Here is a 20,597-nt window from a genome sequence, read left to right as displayed (position 1 = left end):
ACCTTTCTCAGCCGCTTTTCCTCCTGCCTGCTTGTCCTTCTCAGCAGCAGGGTCCTCCCTCATCAGCGGCGAGGTGAGAGATATGGTCACCTGCATTTTGGGCTCCTTGCTTGAAAATATCACGATGTTCGCCTCCTCGGGGTGAGCCTGCACCTCATACTGATCTTCAGAAAAAGTCTGCCGGTTAAAAGGACACTCGGGATTACTCACTACAGAGGAGAAGTGGCGTCGGGACAATGAATAGCCTTGTTTGGCAGTAATACAGGGACGGACTGAGATATTTTTAACTCGACTTCTTTCTTTCTTTTTTGTCCCCTTCAAGACAATTTAGTTCCCTTATTTAAAAAGCTCAAAAGCTGTTCATCGACAGTAACTTTGTAGCCATAATACTTATTAAAAGAAAGGGGCTGCTAAGGCAGAAAAGTCCCATCTCACTCTGTAGGGTTCAGGTGTCGTAACCAGGCAGTAAGTCTAAAGATCAGTGAAAAGCACCTTCGGTCAAACACTCGTGGCAGCTACAGCAGGAGGAAGAAATGGTGAATAATTACAACACAACCTCGTTTCCTCTGTCTTGCGAACGTTAATCTGAAAGCAGCAACAATTTAAAAATGCACATCGGTCTTCCCGCTCGGCCGTGATCATGACAGGATCTCACCCAAAGCCACAAATCACACAGTATCCCCACAAAGTCGTGTCTCTGAAACAACAACGAATTCAATTCATTCGTAGCTTCACTGTTTAATGCGTTTTTAATTTCGTACAGTCACGTTAGAAATAAAAGCACACTTTCTTTAGCTTCACAGCTTCACTTATCAGGACTTAATCTGCTCATTAGGTCTTAATTTAAACACAATCTCAGAATTACATCACATATTACTCAGTGTCAGTATTTATTTAACAAAACATTTATAAAATGCAGAAGCCGTGCGTGGAAATCTTACTCCACCCTCTTGTTTTCACAATAATTAGCCAAGTATGAAGCGTTCGTACGTGTGTCATCACAGTCCTCCCAGGAGCTCGAGTACGTTCATACGTCAACACTCTACAGGTTTGAGTCAGCTTGTTAACGTTTGTGTCAGTATAATTATAAAAAGACTGAACGAGTGCAGGTTGCCAGGAGACTCTTATCTCTAAAATCGACACAGCAGCAAGACGTCTGAGGAAACCACATGACTTGGAACGAATTATCTCAGAGGCGTTTGACCACAATGCACATGAAGACCAAACACATCGAGGTATCAGCAAAAGCCCCTCAAACCAGCTGTTAAACGCAGCCGATGATTTGGGCTTGTTTCACAGCCACAGGAAACCATGAGGGCAGATATACGTCCCCACAAAGGTTTCTCAGATCAGCTGTCCTGTCCCTCCTTGCTGTCCCCAAACTGAGAGTGTGAGGTGTTAATATTGTTTACATTTTTCTGTACTGTTACTTTTCCTTTTTGGTTAAGGTGTCTTTTTGTATTTTATTACAGTCTTTTAACTCAGCGGTCCCCAACCCCCGGGCCTCGGACCGGTACCGGTCCGTGAGTCGTTTGGTACCGGGCCGCGAGAGTTGAGGCTCAGGTGTGAAATGTTTAGTTTTCAGGGTTTTTATCGGTTTTCAGCGTTATTTTGTTATCGTTTTTATCGTTAACTCGGTTAACTCGGTTATCGTTAACTCCTGGGTCTTTTCACGTGTGTTATGAATAAATCTTCTCGGTACCGGTACTAGTTTTATTTTGTTGTATTTATCCGCGACACCTTAAAGGCCGGTCCAGGAAAATATTGTCGGGCATAAACCGGTCCGTGGCGCAAAAAAGGTTGGAGACCGCTGCTTTAACTGAACCGCACCTCGGTCGGCTGTGTTGGATTGGCGCCGTCTGCCTGACAGCCAAAGCTTGCCCAAATATTGGAGTCGTGCAACAGGACAGTGACTCAAAGAGCAGAATGACCGAAAAGAGAAGGCGCACAGATGTTAACCTTAAGAGAGCTGTGCACAAACCTCAGTGAGGTGAAGCGATGCTGGAAAGACGAGTGAACCAAAATGCCTCTACGATGACGTAAAGGACTGACAGTCATACAGAAAGGATTGAATCATAGGGTGTCCTACGTGTTTCCACACTCTGCTTCTGCATTTTAATTTTGTTTTGTTAAACAGACGAACACACAACGCACTACGTCACGCTTTGTTGCTCATCCCTCTACGGAGTATTTTTATTACGTCCTGACAAGTATGGACCGGGTGTACTTTCCTCTTATCACGACTGTACGTGTGGATGACAAACTGCTTTTTTCTGGCTCTGGGGGACACATGCATACAGTCACCTGCTCTGTACCTGATGAACTGCAGTGGGATTTTTCTGTATTCGAGTTGCTAAAACCTCGTTTCCTCTTGTATAACAAACAGTATTACAAGTGAAAACTTCCGGTTTTCTGTCTTTTTCTTGCACAACTGTGAAACCTCAGGGTCCAGGCCTTATGACTGAAGCCATAAGTCAGTGATGACAAACTTTAAAATATCTACAGCGCCTCATAACTCGACTGCATATCGAAATATTTCTGTTCTGCTTTTTAATCCCACATACAGTAACTGTCACAATAACTCAGGATCAAAGCCCCACACATCACAGAAAGATGAAACCGTCGCCTAAAGTGTGTCTTCTGTGAGATTTGCTTACCGCCAGCTCCTTTGGCAGCTGCTTGGCGATGCTCTTCAGTAACGAGATGGTGGGTTTCTTTGCAGTCAGCAGGATGAGCTCCACATTTCTGTCTCCGCGAAGCAGCAAGCCTTTGGCCAGGATTCCCACCCTCATCACGCCTTTCAGCAGCCGGGCCGGACTCTCGGTCCTGTCGGGCAGACACACACAGGCTTGACAGGTTGCTTTGATTTGTTTCTATTCTTCTGCACGTAAAATAAATAAATAAAAATCACATGCTGGGAATTATCTGCCAGGTTTTTACCCTTTTTCATCTCCTCCTTCAGCAGCACCGTCATCAGTCAGTGTTTCCTTCTCCAGCAGAGAGTCTGACACCAGTTTCAGCGCTCTCTCCGAGTGGGAGACGATCCTCTGAACAGCCTGCAGCTCCTCTTCCACCGGGTAAATAGTGGAGTGCTTGGCCATGATGTGGCGGTCGTCAAGCGAGTCAGGACGCCGCACACAAGACTGAAGCGAGACGGGAGGAGAAAGTGGAATCAGATCTTGTTTTTCTTGTTGTTTTTCCAGGTAACAGATGAACAACAAAGATGCTGTTGCAATGCTCACCAGTAGAGGGGGCACTGGCATCCCGGGGCGGCTCATCAGAGGTGGAGGTGCCATCCTGCGTCTCTGCTCCCCCCAGTACATCTGCTCCTCCTCCACTCTCCTCCAGTACAAGTCCTCCTCATATCGCCTGCAGGAGGAGGAAAGGATTCGAATGCCATTCGTCAAGATTTATTTTTTCCAGCGGCGAGAGGCGCGCGCTCTGTCTGCCATTAATAATACATCAGACTTATAAAAAGTCCTGCACCAAAATCTAGAGCATCGCCTAAGATTCAGCTGAAGTGAACCTGAGCATGTGAACAGGGAACTTTTTAATCTGGTGAAACGATGAAATCTGAAAAATGTGACGTCTGATTTCATTGTAACGTTTCTCTGGGGGTCAGTGATATCAGAAACATAACATGAGTGTAAAAATAAGATGAAAAATGACATTTTTCCACGCATTCATTAAAATCTGCCAGTCAGCTGCTCAAATTTGGCACATCCTCTTTGGTTTTACCTGTACGCATGCCCCGCCCCCAGGTCAACGTCTGACTCTGACCTCATCTCCATGTGCCAGCGCTGCTCGTCATCTCTCTGCCGCTTCAGCACCGCCTTCTGCTTCTGCTTCTTCAGCTTGCTCTCCTGCAGCTTCCTGGCCCGGTTACTAGGTTTGATCTCCACGGGAAGCTCCGGGTTCACTTTCTTCTACAGAGGGACACAACACATGTGATGAACATGCTCTCTTCTACTCTGTCTCTTCGCAGATTACCCGACAGCGTTTTTCTTTCCATTTCAAGTTTCCATAACGGACTTAACCCTTTTAAACCGGTCAGAGCAGCACGCTTCGTTTTGCGTAACTATTTTTAAATCCCGGTAGCTCTGCAACCACGTAAGCTAGCACAATAATGTTTTTTGCATATGAAACTGGAGGAGTTGTACTTACATCTTATGCCATCAGCTTGTCCTCGGTCACAGTTTCCTTCCACATATAACTTTGCAAAAACTGCATAAAAAGCGCTTGCAGCAACAAAAACATAATATTCCAGAAATACGCTTTGCCGATCCGATCAGCTGTTCCTAACACTTCCTACGTCCATCAGCGCGAACTTTCGCATGTCCGCCATGACCTGCCCGAAACCGGAAGTGACGTCATTTTGCAGAAATGTAGTTTTTTACCATCAGGGCTTCATGAGCCTATACTGGTGTTTTTAAAAGTTATGTTTGACTTTATGACTTTCTGTGTGGTTTCTGGGATGCTTAGGACTCATATTGCACTGCTGGAAATAGTTTATTTTGATGCATATGCTGCTTTTTTGCAAATTTGCATTATAATATTTATTTTCGTTTTTCCTGCAGTGTATAAAAATTGGTGTATTTCAAAAATAAAACTATGAAGACACGCAAAATAAATTTCCTGTGGTGGGAAACTATTTTGTGCAACTTTTTTGTATTTACAGTTTTGAGGGATAAGCCTCTTAAATTTCTCTAATTAGAAATATATGTTAAAAAAACAAAAACGATTTTCAATTTTTTTGTAGTTTATTGCACTTTTTTGCAATTTATGTAATTACTATGCACTTAATGCAGACATATTATTAAATTTGGGCTGTAATGGTTGTATTGATGTATATCAACTTGAAATGCTCCCAAAAATGGCTCCACAGCAGGTAAAAATATAATATAAGCTCTGGCGGACTTGGTTCTATGGTAGGTCTTAAAGGGTTAAACCTCCGTTTGGTTCTGGACAGCTGAGATGGAACGACTCCGCTTAGAACCAGATTCTACACAAATCCATTTGAAAATGATCCTCATTTGATTTCATACCTCAGCGCTCTCTCTTTAGCACCACCCGATGTCCACTTTGTAAACGACGAGCAGGGTGTGCTACTTTGTGGCTGACAAGATCAGGTTACGGTCTTGCTCAGTCGGAATCCATCACATCATATTTGGTGCTCAAAAACATCCATAAAGAAAATTCCCTGGCATATCTCAGCGGAGCTGTTTGGGAATCACAGCTAAACTGTCATTTAAGCGCGTGCTATTACTTCACAACAGACACATGGTTTCAGTGAGGATTGTCAAACTCTGCAAAAGTTCCAGAATATGCAGCTTTGGCTCAGCAATGCTCTTTATTTCTACCTTGTATTGCAGCCGGTGCCTTCTTCCCTTCAGGTGCATGTCTTTCGCGTTGGGGTCATTGAAGCTGCACTCGCACAGTTTACAGTGGAATCGAATCACTTTTCCATCATCATTACGAACCTGAAAACGAAGAGAAGTGGCATGAGTTTGAAACAGTAATGAAACCTTTATAAATGCAGCTCATAATGACGGGAAATGACGTGTAATGTTGTCACAATTAGGCTCCATGTCAGTCCTGATAACTGCTACAACAATCACCTTCACTAATATCAGAGATATCTCTTGGTTAACCAGAATGCTGCTGCGTCCCATGATGACTGGAAACTGCCGGCAGGATAAAGCAGGTAAATATAACCTCACAGCATTTCGCTGCCGTCCGTCACTGGACTGCCATCAAACCCTTCTCCTACCTACCTCTTCTACATAGTCGTGTCCCACTGGCTGGATGTCTCCCTGGCCTCCAGCTCTGTCTCCATCCTCATCCTCGCTCTGCGGGTCCATCTTCTGGACTGACGGCTGCGCAGGCTCTTCGACCTTGGCTGCTGCCACCATCACCGGCGCCGCTGATGTCGCTGCAGCTGCAGTGGGAGTGCTGGCTGGCTTATTGGCTGTGAAGCAGGGCAAATGTTAACACTTTCAGGAGGTCGCTGAAGGCATAGTCGAGGCTCGTTTATTGGAAGACGCAGCTCTTCTACTTCCAGTTTGATCCCCGAGTTTAACAAGTTTCACAACTACAGGGATTACTAAGAAAGAATATCCAGTAAGCGTTAAATGAAACGGCTATGGAGAGATACACGACTGACTAATAAACACTAAACATCATTCGATGTGAACTAATTTAACGCAACCACAAAGAGAACACAGAATATTCCTTTTCTGTCCTTGCAGGTGACAATTCTCCGCAAACCGTTAAAGAGCTGTTAAATCTTCCTCATCTTATCGTTTTTAATCAAACAAAACAGCATTTCTTCATTTTTACAGGTTCTAGTCATCGTATTGTTTGCATAGCGTGCCTTTGTCTTGTGCTCAGCGCTGTGCGCCGTCTAAGTCAAGTTGCTTAAAACAAATAGTCCCCATAGGTGCATTAATAGACTGCAATTCATTTTACTGATTTATAGAAACTAAACACTACAGTTGCAGCTGCACTGCAAACGTGTTTCGTGTGAAATTGCATTTCAGTTTATTTTGTTTACGCTGGTACGATCTGCCTCCAGAGAGGAGACCACCCTGACCTCTGACCTCTGTGATGTTGGTTTTTAGTTCTAGTTTTATTTTAGTTGTTTTAGTTGATTCTGTGCTGTTTTAATTTTTATGTATTATGTGTTTTATTTAGTGCCGTCAGCGTTAATCTCGTTAAAATGACGTCAACGCCATAACTGCATTAATGCAGCAAATCTCGGTTAGCGAGTTAGCGCGGATCGCCCCATGCGCGGGGCTGCACAGCGTCAACGCGTTAGCGCTAGTGATGTGCGGATCGATCCTGAAATATCGATTCCTCCGATATCAGTCATTTATGTTCTAGAATCGATTCTCATATTAAAATATCGATATTTTAGTAATTTAGAGTAAATTTGTAGTTTATCATTAACAGGAACACAGTGGAAAGAAACTATAACATTCGGATTGTCTACATTCAAAGGAACTACTTCCTCTTCCACCTTTCATAGTCATGTGCAAAATACGGCTGTGTAAATGTCTTGCAGCCCCTTGGCGCACTCACAACAATGGCTGAGCGTAATTGTGCGGACGTACTTTACCTCCACAAACAGCTGAGACGTGGTTTGCATACATGTGGCAAAAAAGAGTTGTTGTTGTACTAGGGAGACATTCAAAAGGGCTGTTGGGGGGGGGGGGTGATAAATACATTTTACAGGGTTTATTTATCGGATAAAATACGTTAAATGTCACCGTTATTATTGGCCGGCCCGGAAACAGCGGGGATGTACAAATTCAGAGGCTGCTTCCATCTGAGGACCCGGCCTCCGCGGTCTAAAGCCGGGTAGTAGGTCACGAGCTCCCTCAGTGTAGTGAAACTATACTGAAAATATAACCGGGCGCTGACGTAAACTCTTCTGTTTAATCATTTTCTGTTTGACAATTATTCAGCTGTGTGAAAACCCCGGAGGAACCCTCCCGAGGGATTAATAAAGTTAAATTTAATTTAATCTAATAACTCTTAGCCAAACCGATTTACTCACGAACAAATAAAACACTGAAAAAGCCAAACAATAACATTTTTAAGTTATCAAAGTGACTTATATATCATGTTTAACCTGAGTAGCGAAAGACCGCGGGGGTTTGAAGACAATGTGTCGATGGGCTCAGATATTTGAAGTTTACACAGCTACATTCTCACCTGAAAATATGTTAAAAGTTATTTTGCGACCCAGAAAGAGAAATAAGAGTAATATTAAAACTAAGTAGCTGCAGTAGTAGTAGCCATAGTTGGAAACTGGAATTGGCTGGGCCGCGCTATGAATTCTGCGATATGGTTTTTCAATTTTGTTGTCCGGGTGGAAAATCGGGGAAAATTCGGGAGAATGGTGGCTCCGGGAGATTTTCGGGAGGGGCACTGAAATTCGGTATTCTCCCGAAAAAAATCAGGAGGGTTGGCATGTATGGTTGTGGCAACATCACTAACCTTGTCAAACACCTCAGAGTAAATCATATCACAGAATATGACGAGCTTATGTTGAGACGAACTAAAGAGGAGGAGAGGGACAGGTGCTGCTAGGGTGAGACAGACGTCTCTCACGGAGTCCTTTAGTGCTGCAGGCAACGTGTTCAAATGTTCAAACTTCAGGTTTTTTATTTCTATATGATGAACTCTGCATTATTAAGTGATAAGAACAAGGAATCTGATGTCCTGTAATCATTATGAAGCTATAATTTGAGATACAATAAATAAGTTTTTGTACAAAGTATCGGATCAGTATCGTCGATACCACCCTGAATATTACTCGGTATCAGATCGGAAAGGAAATCAGTGGTATCGCACATCACTAGTTAGCGCTGTTAGCTCATTAGCGCTGTTAGCTCGTTAGCGCGGTTAGCTCGTTAGCGCGTTGACGCGGTGCAGCACTAGTTTTATTTTTTACTGTTTTGTTTTATTCTATTGGTCTTAACGTATTTCCTGTAGAGCTCGTTGGTCCTGTGCTGGGGTGTTAAAGTAATAAAGATGGATATAGATGATGAAGAGGCGCAACTTAGATCATCTGTGAAATCACCCAAAACATAAATATAGACATAAACCATACAAACCTGCTAAATGTTTTTCCTTTGAATTATTTTTATTATGGTTGTTATTATTACCATTCTTAAGGTAAGTGTGCACTGTTCATCTGAATTAGTGAACACTGAATATTAAAGATCCAACATTTTATAACAGCTGAACAAACTTACAAATGACAGTTATTCTGGAAGGTGGGGGCTTCTTGACTGGTGTTGTTGTTTTAGCCGAGCTGTTTGCAGCCACCGGTTTGGGAGCTGCAGCAGGAGTTGCAGTGGTCGATGCAGAAGTGGAGGAGGACGAGGAGGAGGGGGCTGAAGGCTTCCCGGCTGTCGTGGTTGTGACAACTGGAGTAGAATTCACTAACACTGGCTCAGTGGAAGGTATAGGTTTCCCCAGCTTGGTGTGAAGTTTCACCACCTTTCCGAGGTCGACAAAGACAGACACAGGGAGACAGACCCATTTAAGGCTGCTGATACTTAATCCCACCCCAAATCCCTCTGGGAGGTTTTGTTCCAGGACTTGGCAGGTCAAGTGGAACATCACATGCTTACGCCACAGTCACAATCACTCCTGAAAACATGTCAGCTGCTTATTTTATTCCTTTAATAACAACAAATATGGACAGACAGAGAAATGGGGAGAAAAGCCCCACAGGTATGCGTACCTTCTGATGTTTGGACCCACGGATATGAGCAGCATAAGCATCCACTCCTGTGCAGGAGACGTCACATAACTCACAGCGTAACTGCGTCTGGACCCCTCTGGGGCCATTGCTGGTCCCCGTCTGCCCTCCAGACTTTAGGGCTGCTTCCTTTTTCTTATGCTTCTGGCCCTCCAGATGCTCCCGGTACGTCTAATGCAGTAAATAAAGATAAAGCCAGTCAACAATACGAAGCATCTAAAACAGTCGTGGCAGCAAACGCTAATATTCTAACATCTTTTTTAACCCTTTAAGACCTACTATAGAACCAAGTCCGCCAGAGCTTATATTATATGTTTACATGCTGTGGAGCCGTTTTTGGGACCATTTCAAGTTGCTATACATCAATACAACCATTATAACCCAAATTTTAATAATATGCATGCATTAAGTGCATAGTAATTACATAAATTGTAAAAAAAAAAGTGCAATAAACTACAAAAATTTTTTTTGTTTTTTAACATATATTTCTAGTTAGAGAAATTTAAGAGGCTTATCCCTCAAAACTGTAAATACAAAAAAGTTGCACAAACTAGTTTCCTACCACAGGAAATTTATTTTGAGTGTCTTCATAGTTTTATTTTTGAAATACACCAATTTTTATACACTGCAGGAAAAACGAAAATAAATATTATAATGCAAATTTGCAAAAAAGCAGCATATGCATCAAAATAAACTATTTCCAGCAGTGCAATATGAGTCCTAAGCATCCCAGAAACCACACAGAAAGTCATAAAGTCAAACAGAACTTTTAAAAACACCAGTATAGGCTCATGAGGCCCTGATAGGCCAGGTCATGGCGGACATGCGATAGTTCGCGCTGATGTCTATTCCAACGTAGGAAGTGTTATGAACAGCTGATCGGATCGGCAAAGCATGTTTCTGGAATATTATGCTTTTGTTGCTGCAAGTGCTTTTTATGCAGTTTTTGCAAAGCTATATGTGGAAGGAAACTGTGACCGAGGACAAGCTGATTTAATACAAGGCATTATATAAATTAGAATTAATAAGGTGCTCCTATTTGGTGCTGTGTTACAGAAGCATCTGTTGTGCTCAGCAGCCTCGGTTAGCTTGAATACTGGGACAGGAACATATTCTCTACTGGCCCTACTGGCGCTCCAGCTCACTGCAGACTTCCAGAGTAGCAGGAGGACATCTGTTACTAGCTTCAAGGTCCTTTATAAGAAGGCAGCAAAATAGTCACAACAACAGCAGTAAATGACTCGTCTGATAGAGCCGTGCGGCCGCCGCAGATAACGTGCCGAAAATATTGAAAACACATCAGCGAAGCTCCAGAAACACAAAATTAAAAATGTTTTCCTCATTTCTGATCGCCTACCTGAGGGCCTGCACAGCTGATCTTGCAAATGTCACAGTAATGAAGCTGCGGCTGCTTGGGAGGCCCTTTGGGCTTCTGCAGCTTGCTCTGGTGAAACGTGGGCTTTTTGTAGGCGTTTCCAGTCGGAGCGGTCACCATGTTGCTGCCCGAGTTGCTCCAGGACGAGCTGGTCAGCTGCTTGGGCGGCGGCTGAACGGGGGCCTGCGGCTGCTGCGGCTGCTGCGGCTGCTGAGGTTGCTGTGACGGCTGCGGCTGCGGCTGGGACAGAGTCTGCTGGGGCGGCTGATAATAGGTGGGGGTGGATGCCGAGGTGTAGCCGACTGAATCATAACCAGAGTAGCTAATGCCTGAGGGGAGAGAGAGCAGAGAGAGGGACACTAAAGCAAGCAGGATGTGGGTCAAACAGTCAGCAGGAAATAAGCTGCATTCAGTTTCATCCACATCTGAGCTTCAGCTTTACAGATGTCAGTGATGTAACACATCATCCACCAATGAAAGGCAAACATTTATTCACTGTAAAATCATTTAGTCTGAGTTTGCTTTCATTTGAATAATCTGTGTAACATTTACCGTGTTTACCTGTCAGCTACATTAGTTTCTACCTTGCTTCTTGTTTTCCACATCCAACATGTCTGAGCTTCAGCTTTGATGAGTAATATCAGATTGTATGTAACTCAGCACGAATTAGCACGAGCCTGTGTGCAGTTAGTTAAATGTGCAGCTAATTAAACAGGTTTTCCAGCTTTAGCCGATGACTTATCAGTGTTCAGTTCTACCTGAAACAAAAATATTAGGGGTGCAACTCGTATCGATATTGAACCGTTCATACAGTGCTTTCGGTTCGATACGCATATGTATCAAACAATACAAAATTTTTCATTTATTTTATCAATTTTTCTTCTGACAATGCTGTCTGTGTTGAGCGCTCAGTGAATCTGCGTTCGACTACTCCGCCTAGGCTGCACTGTCGAGCGCAGATCCACTGAGCGCAGCGCAAGCTAGCGAGACGGAAGCTAAGCTCGTTGCAACATGGCAAATTGAACCTCCCCCACCCTCATTCAGATCTGGCGTTTGGAACTATTTTGGTTTTCATGTGACGTATGACCCTGAAGGTAAGCGCGTCATGGACTAAAGTAAAAGAGTATGTTGGATGTGCCACGCAATGCTCAATTACATGGGTGGGAACTAGTGCGTTAGCGCAGTTAGCTCGTTAACGTGTTGGCCGTCCAGCCCCACGCAGCGATCCGCGGTAGCTCGTTAACGGAGATTTGCCGTGTTGTGGCGTTAACGTCATTTCAGATTAACGCTGACAGCACTAGTGGGAACACAACGAATATGACTGCACATTTACTCCGACATCATCCTCGTGCAAAGACAAGTGGAAGCAGACAAAAACAACAAGCACGCATGCTACAAACTTTACCCGAGTCATTTAGACAGCCGTTAGCACATGATTCTCCTTATGGGGACCTGATATGTTTAATATGCTGCTGAGAATATAGCCCAGAAGAAGCGTATAGTAGAGCTTTTATTTTGGAAAGAGACATTTCTCTGTAATAAACTCTCTTTTCCAAAGATGAGGGATTTCTCCATCAGATAGATTTATTTTTTTATTACTTTGTTGTTTCAGCAACATTAAATTAAAAAAACTGTACTTTTGAGTTTAAATATATATTTATAATTTTAATAAATGACAAATTAAAAAGGCATGAACATTTTTTGTATCGAAAAAATATCGAACTGTGACACCAAAGTATCGAACCGAACCGTGAATTTTGTGTATCGTTGCACCCCTAAAAAATACATAAAAAGAAATAACAACAAGTTGGCTGACATGTTAGCAGCTTTAAAGTGTGTCTATAAACCGATGTTGACGTCACCTGAGTAGGAGGTGGCTGCGACGCTGGAGCTGAACGAGGAGCCGAGCGTGTACGACGAAACTGGCGTTAGAGGCTGCTGGACGCTCGTGGACACTGGGTAGATGTTGTAGCTGGTAGACACAGAGCTGGAGGGGGCGAGGGGTTTCAGTGCTGTCACCTGCCTCTGGGGGGGAGGCGGCTGGTTGTACACAGTGGAGGTGGCTGGACTGTAAGCACTCTTCACTCCTACTGATACACAGAAATGCGACAGAATTGAGGGGTGAAGAAAAACAGAGGAGCAGCAGCACAGGTGGAGAGGAAGGACAGAGAGAGCTGAAGGATATGAGTCATAGAGTTCGTGTTCAAGAGAGTTTCTGGCAGAGCAGGCAGGATCTTCATTTCACTAACAAATGAGTGGCAGAGATGTGCACACAGAGAACAGTGCAGACGTTTTAGGCACTTGTGCGTTATCGGGCATGAGGCATTGTTCTGCATCACATCTGGCGTTTCGTCTCTGTGCCACGCTCACAAAGAGTCAATCAATACATTTCTGCTTCAATGATTTCCAGGGACAAGGAACAAAATAAAGACAATAAAGCTGCTGAGGTTATCGGCAACTCGAAGGAGCTCAGGGGACGTATGTGAGCCATCAAAAGCTGCTGTCTGGTTTCGAAGGACATTTATAGAAGGAAAAACAGCTTGTAGGGATCCGAAGATGCTCATGTGTTCATACAATCAATAACAGCTGCACTGACTTTAAAAGTAGGGCTGCCACAAACGATTATTTTGATAGTCGACTAGTCACCGATTATTTTTGCGATTAGTCGACTAATCAGATCATCATCCATTGGACGTAAAACGTACAGCTTATTGCACCAGCAGCATCTGCTCTTATATAACTATCATTAGCTTACAGCTTTAAGTGTTTAAGGTCTGTGCTAACTAAAAATAAACACAAGATGATAGTTTATTAAATTTTAATGAAATTTGCAGATTGTTTCGGTGAAGTTTAATAAACTCCTTGCTACCTAAAATATAACAGGACACCGGAGTAAATTCTCCAGCATCTCACACTTCTGATAATCAGCTGTCTGCTTGATGTTTATTCAGCTGTGTAAAAACTATAACTTTAATCTCAGCCAAACCGATTTACTCAGGAACAAATAAAATACTATAAAAAATACTAAAAAAAAAAAAGCCAAACAATAACATTTTGAAGTTATCTAAGTGACTTGTATATGTTTAACCTGAGTAGCGAAAGACGGCGGTGGGTTTGAAAATGATTTCCCGGGAGTCCGGTGTTCTCACGGCTCTAGTTAGCCTAGCCCCCGGCTAACTATCGAGCTAGTGGGTAACAGACGTCTCCGAAAACGTCGGCGCGCTTTTGAAAATATGTGGTGTCTTGATAAACTGAGCAGATATTTGAGGTTTACACAGCTACATTCTCGCCTGAAAATATGTTAAACGTTTATTTTGTGACCCAGAAAGAATAATAAGAGTAATATTAAAACTAACTAGCTGCCGCCATTGTTGGAAACTGAGCTGGGCTGCGCTATGAATTCTGGGACACAGCTTCTTCTTCTTCTTCGGGGTTTAACGGCAGCTGGCATCCTTGTACATGCAGTGCTGCCATCTTCTGTTTCAGTCCGTTATTACACTCTTAAATCCTACTACTTATTCCTGCGTCTTTTGTGATCTTACAAAGCTTCAAACGACGCGTCGACTATTAAATCAGTCGTCGACGATTTTGATAGTCGACGTAATCGTGACTAGTCGACTAATCGTGGCAGCCCTATTTAAAAGGCCATATGTCGGACATCACAGCAGCATCCAGCAGCTCGTGACATTTCTAGAATAAAGTATCACTGATGAGTCACAGGACGCTGCTCCCAATCGAGCCGCTGCAGGACGAGTTAGGCACCGACAATCTAACCAAAGAAGAAGCAGAACGGTTTGCTCAGCTGCTGGACTTTATTCCTCCAAACTGAGAAACTGTGACTGATATCGATGTCTTATTTAAAAGGAAAACTGTAACAAGGGTATCAAGAGCTACGTTAGATCACAGGCTAACTCGTGTTTCTTGGACACAACATGCTATATTAAAAAAATGACCACTCTGGTCAACTTCCTGTACCAGTCAGTGTTTTCTTTTATTCACAGATCTTTGTTTCTTTATTCACTGAAACCAAATGAGGTTAAACTTCCACGCTGAACCTTTTTAATCGTGGAGAATGTAACAGGCTGTATGTGTCATGAAAAGTTCTCCCAGACGATGAATCGAGTTGAAAAAGTGAGAAATCCTAGCAAAGAAAAATAATCACAGGTTCCCTGCAGGGAAGGCAAAGATGGTTTACATGCACCAACCCAATATTATTGTCCATAAAAAGCAGAAATCAACTCATTTTACACTGTTTGGACACTGGGAATGAAACTACAAAGACTCACCAGTCTGGTAGTAACTCTCTGTAGGCGTCCTTTGAGCCGTTGCTATACTCGTCTGGTAGTACTGTTTATTGTCATAGGTAGTCACTGCAGCAGGACGCCCGTAATTGTAGTTGTCCTGCTGGTGTTCACAAGAGATCATCCAACCCACACATATTAAAACTTGAGCAATGCAGACAATTTAATCGTGCACAGATTCTCTCTCAGATTAAATCATCTGAATTCTAAAATTCCTCAAAACAAAACCTGCTTTGCAAAAATATGGCATGCAAAATGAAACAGAAGAGCAGAAATCATAAGAGAAGCGCAAAGAAACTGACCGTGTCTGAGTATACCTGGTACGTCTGTGGGGTAGTGGTTGGCTGCGGGGGATCGGGCTGTCTGTAGGTGTAGTCCGGGGGCGCCTGGTGGCTTTGATAGGCCGGGTAAGGGGCCGAGACCACAGGCCGGGCGGCCTGGACCGGAGCTGGAGAGTATGAGGCGGTCACAGCGTGAGCCACAGCCGGAGCCTGCTGGACGCTGTAACTCGCTGTGGATGGATGGGAGTAAGCCGGGGGAGGCTGGGTACTGCAGGACAGGAGAGGGAGGAAAGGAAGACGCGACATTTAAATGACTCAAAACATTTTGACATATCTTGTCACACCCACGCTGTCAGGTATTTACCACAGGAATGTGACAAACCAAGCATTCAGTCCAAAATATCCTTGTTAGCTGACGCACAGACCACAGTGGTGAGTCACTAACATCAGCATCAGGTGCAAAAAGGAAACTGCTATCACTTATCTTAGTTATTTAAACTGCAACCAAGAAACAGCACGGACACGAACACAGTGGTGATCATTTTACTCAGTTTACATCCCTTTACATGCATGCATAAGCATGCACCTCACTGCGTTTGGCACCGCTTAAATGCTAAACTGCATTTTTGTTTTTGGAGTCAGCACGCTGTGCAGCACCAACAACGCTGAGACTAATTTAAACTGAAACGTTAATTACAGCAGAAATGAAAGATGATAATCAAACACAGTTAAGAAGTAACTACAGAATACTTCTCATTGATGATTACAGTGAACAAACTAATCCGAGAAAGCAAAGAATAATGATACACTCCCTCACTGAAACCACAGTGCGGTGAATAAATATGTAATTCATGATTTATTTATTCATTTTTTCTCTTGCAGTAACACAGATATTGTGATGCATCACTGTAGACCGAGCTGCAATGTCTGTATCGTGTTTTAGAACATGAGAAAAGACGAGACGGGGAAACACCCTTCAACCTTGTTATGAGTGCTGACATTGCAGAGCTGGTCCACCAGAGGGCACTGTGCAGCTGTTCTGCTGAATTTGGAGAGGCCACAAACAAGAAGCTAACTGAGAAGCGTCAGAGAGAGTAAACAAGTGCTTGTTAATGAAAATCTGTTTATTTTTTGTGCACCTCAAAAAAAAGAAAGAAAAAAAAGACGCCAATAAAATGAAATTTTAGCTTTTTAAATCAAATATTAGTAACTAAAAATCCAATATTGGTCAGATTCTAGTATTATGACATCATATTGATATGGAGTCGCGGTGAAGAGGGAGCTGAGTGTAAAAGCGAAGCTCTCAGTTTACCGGTCGATCTACGTCCCTACCCTCACCTATGGCCACGAGCTGTGGGTAGTGACCGAAAGAACGAGATCGCGGATACAAGCGGCAGAAATGAGCTTCCTCTGAAGGATGGCTGGCCTCTCCCTTAGAGATAGGGTGAGAAGTTCGGCCATCCGGGAGGGGCTCAGAGTAGAGCCGCTGCTGCTCCACATCAAAAGGAGCCAGCTGAGGTGGTTCGGGCATCTGACAAGGATGCCTCCTGGGCGCCTCCTGGGTGAGGTGTTCCGGGCATGTCCCACCGGGAGGAGGCCCCGGGGCAGACCCAGGACACGCTGGAGAGATTATATCTCTCGGCTGGCCTGGGAACGCCTTGGTGTTCCCCCGGATAAGCTGGAGGAGGTGGCTGGGGAGAGGGAGGTCTGGGCCTCTCTGCTTAGGCTGCTGCCCCCGCGACCCGGCCTCGGATAAAGCAGATGAAGATGGATGGATATTGATTCTTAGCTCTCATCTCATCAGGTCCAGTCCAAAAAGGCTCGGCAGCGCCTGTACCACCTCCGACAACTGAGGAAGTTCAGGATCTCTCCAGTGATCCTCAGAACCATCTATGCAGGCGCTGTAGAGAGCATCCTCACACAGAGCATCGCATCCTGGTTTGGGAACAGCTGTGTTAAGGACCAAAAAGCTCTTCAGAGAGTGACCCGTACGGCACAACGCTGCTGCAGGACTGCTCCCCCCTCCCTTCAGGACACCTACACCAGGAGATGCTGAACTACAGCAGCTCAGATATTGAAGGACCCGTCCCATCCCGGGAACACGCAGAAGGTTCTGCACCATCCGGAGGAGCTTCCATCCAGGACCTGCCATCCAGGTCCTAAACCAGAACATGCCCCCCACCCCCCCTCAGCATCCATAAGTGACTGAGACAGGACTTACTCCTCTAACACACCCCACCCCGACTCTTCTAGACACTTTAACACCCATTTGCACAATGTACATCTTTCAGATTTTTCTGATTTTTTTTTAATTATTTATTTAATTCATTTAATGTACATAATTCACTTACTGCACATAATGTCCTCCTGTATATATTCACTAAATGTATATAATGTTCTTCTCCCCTTTTGCACAGTCGAGGAGCATCAGGATACACTTCACTGCATGTTGCACTTCTACAACTATGAACGTGACAAATAAAGAATCTTGAATCTGTATCATCACCAATCACTTTATAATACATGCATGGCTGCTCAGCATGTTTGCATGTTTCTGAAGGCACAGTAATTATAGGCAATGACATCAGTGACTCCAGCTGACAGCCTTCAGTGTCAGTCTGGCTTAAATTAAATGATGCCTTAAAGGCAGAGGTGTCACATTCATCGTCACTAACGGTCACACAGAGGACCTGAGCAACAATGACATATTTATACAGCTCACTGATATTTTTATGTTATAAATAAATCCAAGCAAAGTGATGAATTTTTAATGCTGTTCTGCAGATTTGTCTGCAAGTCTTCTGTAGCCTGTGGAGAAGGTTTCATATAACACAAAAACATTAATGAGGCGGATTGACTGTGCAGTGCAGAAACTGGATGTACACTAAAGCACAGCCAGCCTTTCCTGCTCCAAACGATGCGACTAGTTTAAAAGACTTACAGTGCTGCAGCTGCACGCATCCGTCTGTTACGCCTCATCTTTGTTTGCTTGGGGTTCAAACTTTAAACCAGCCATGTGAATTATATTCTTTGACAATACAGCAAACAGATACACAGCACTCTCTGTGCAAACATCTCCCACGTCAGTGGAAACTTTCCTTTCGCTGCAGTTAAAGCTCCACTCAAACCCGACCTGCTCTTCCCTGGAAATGTAGCTACATGCTGTGCCAACAATGGCCAATTCTTTGATTTCTCCTGTGCATTTCCAGCTACGTTTCACTGCAGTTTGTTGTATTTATCAGTGAGAGAATATCAATTAACACCTTAGTATAAGGAATAGTAATCATAGTCTCAACATAGGGACTCAACATAGGGACATAGGGATGTCAACAAATGTCAACGATGCAGAAACTACCGGAATGACTGTGAGGGAACGTACAAAGAAGTGTAAGAAACTTCCCAGGACTTGGGAAGTAAGAAAGTCCCAGCCTTTCATTTGTTTGTTTCGGGGCTGGCACTGCATGTACCAGGACACGACTGCAAGGTGATTAACACAGAAAAACCACGCACAAGCACAAATGTGTGGAGGGTCACGCCGTGGGCTCTACAATGATTCAGCTGTTAGTCAGCTTGTTAGATTGCACAAGCTGTGGAAGCACGCCTGTCTATTTAGTCTCGCATGGGTGCAAGGGGCACGCCACACAGCTACGACCTGAATTATGAAGCAGCTAAAGTAACAGGTGGGCCAGATTAAAATCTGTGAAGAGCAGGATTTGGTCCAGCTCGTAAGGTCACGAAAGAGCACGATTTTAATTAAAAGTACAAAACAAAAGCTCTGTGTGTTTCTTGACAGAGGAATTCCTGACAGCCCTTCAAACAGGTTTCAACACAGCCAAAAGAAAACTGCCAGCGAGCTCAGTTTATTTAGTGAAACTTTGAAAAATGTCTGCACGACAAATGGTCTGAATCAACAGAACGTGACAGACTTCTGCCAGAAATTTAGAGAAAACTTTAAAGAGCATCACACCATGTGCTCCCACAGATTTCCCCAAAAATGATTGGGAAATATTCAGAGACTCTGTTATTATGTTTAAACCTCTCGGCCTGTGAGTGTGCTGTAGATGTTTGGATCACTGCCCTGACATGATGAAGTGCAGAGTGAACTGGTAACTCCTGTCTATAACCAGTTTATCAGCACAGATGTGGTGTGCAGCACAAGGTTAAATACTGCATATTTTATCAGTGCTGCTGGCAGAGAATGACAGGGGTGAATTTTAATACAGGTATAGAAGACAAAAGCACAAAGAGGCCGCGGAGGAAAGCAGTCCACTCCGGTTTGTCAGGTTTGTTGGCTTAATGCAGCACAAACAGACAAAGCATGAAAACCGGATGATGGCTCCATCACATCACTAATTGATTACCTGTCAAATTGAAAGGCTAAATTAAGCAGGCAAACTTAGCCTAACCATGCAAATGCTGCTGCTGCTGCTTTTCCGAGGGCCTCTTTGCTCTGCATGGCTGCGTGTCAGATAAGTCAGAAAATGCGGTTTGGGGATACAAGACCGTCAGTGATGTCAGATCAGAGTTGGCCCTCTTTAATCCTAAACGCCGGCCAAAATCTAACCCGTCACAGCTGCAGCCAGCTCGGTTTAGTTACCCGGTTAAAACACTTCTTTCTACTGATCCCGTTTAATTATGTTACAGCACAGAAAGTGTCGAAGCATCGAACCAACTGGTGCAGCTGTATAGCGCTGTGGTTCACCTAATGTCAAGCTGCAAGCGCTGGCCTGCGATCTCGGCCAGCTAATGTTAGCTAACCGAACCAAGCGGGTCAAGCTAGCCGTGTATCCCTGCGCTGCCACGCAGCGAAACCCGACGGGTGACCGTGTCTCCGCCGATACACCTCGGCAACTGACACCTGCGGCTCAACGCGCTCGCTGACACCAACCCACGTCACATGAATTACCTGTACTGCGGACCGGCACCATGTGTGAAGCCGAAATAGTTGCTTGCAGCCATCTTGGCATCTCCGGTACAGTGTGCTGACAAACAGCAGCGGAGCGGTGACACCGAAACTCAAGATAGTTCCCCCCCTCGACTGCTGCTAACGGTCACATACCGGAACTGGATCGGAAAGACACGAAACGGTTACAAACAGGGAGCTTTCAGCGAGGAACTCCGTGTGCGCCATGTAAAGTCTGCGGTCAGTGTATAATTTCTATATATATATATGATATCCTTGTTAATATATATAGATTTTCATAACTTCTCCACGTAATCGCTACACGCATGCGCACTAAAAAAATGTAAAAAACAAAACAAAACGCTGAGATTAAAAATAATTCTTCTTCTCATTATTATTATTATTATTATTATTATTATTATCATCATCATCATTATTATTATTATTATTATTATTATTATTA

General features: G+C 43.9%; 1 protein-coding gene across 7 annotated transcripts in view; it reads right to left on the bottom strand.

The window, feature by feature from the left end:
- The window catches only part of zfr2 (zinc finger RNA binding protein 2), a 32,288-nt gene extending 12,021 nt beyond the window's left edge, over positions 1 to 20,267 (bottom strand). For 2 of the 7 annotated variants that reach the window (XR_014872311.1, XM_085150922.1), the window contains exons 1-14: positions 20,138 to 20,266; positions 15,253 to 15,499; positions 14,936 to 15,053; positions 12,512 to 12,739; positions 10,632 to 10,978; positions 9,257 to 9,445; positions 8,763 to 9,009; positions 5,775 to 5,968; positions 5,361 to 5,480; positions 3,781 to 3,926; positions 3,243 to 3,369; positions 2,941 to 3,143; positions 2,658 to 2,826; positions 3 to 177 (exon numbers count right to left, since the gene is read on the bottom strand). Coding sequence is in view for 6 of the 7 variants with exons in the window: in XM_085150922.1 (XP_085007048.1) it covers positions 3 to 177; positions 2,658 to 2,826; positions 2,941 to 3,143; positions 3,243 to 3,369; positions 3,781 to 3,926; positions 5,361 to 5,480; positions 5,775 to 5,968; positions 8,763 to 9,009; positions 9,257 to 9,445; positions 10,632 to 10,978; positions 12,512 to 12,739; positions 14,936 to 15,053; positions 15,253 to 15,499; positions 20,138 to 20,190 (2,563 nt within the window). In the remaining variant the exon portion in view is untranslated. Of the gene's footprint in view, positions 1 to 2; positions 178 to 2,657; positions 2,827 to 2,940; positions 3,144 to 3,242; positions 3,370 to 3,780; positions 3,927 to 5,360; positions 5,481 to 5,774; positions 5,969 to 8,762; positions 9,010 to 9,256; positions 9,446 to 10,631; positions 10,979 to 12,511; positions 12,740 to 14,935; positions 15,054 to 15,252; positions 15,500 to 20,137 lie in introns of all 7 variants that reach the window. The other 5 variants (XM_085150927.1, XM_085150923.1, XM_085150924.1 and 2 more) reach the window with 5 other exon arrangements.
- Between the last annotated feature and the right edge of the window lie 330 nt (positions 20,268 to 20,597).

The sequence above is a fragment of the Neolamprologus multifasciatus genome, chromosome 23, assembly GCF_963576455.1.
Source record: "Neolamprologus multifasciatus chromosome 23, fNeoMul1.2, whole genome shotgun sequence".
NCBI classification, from domain to species: domain Eukaryota; kingdom Metazoa; phylum Chordata; class Actinopteri; order Cichliformes; family Cichlidae; genus Neolamprologus; species Neolamprologus multifasciatus.
This window is presented reverse-complemented; position numbering and strand designations above follow the sequence as displayed.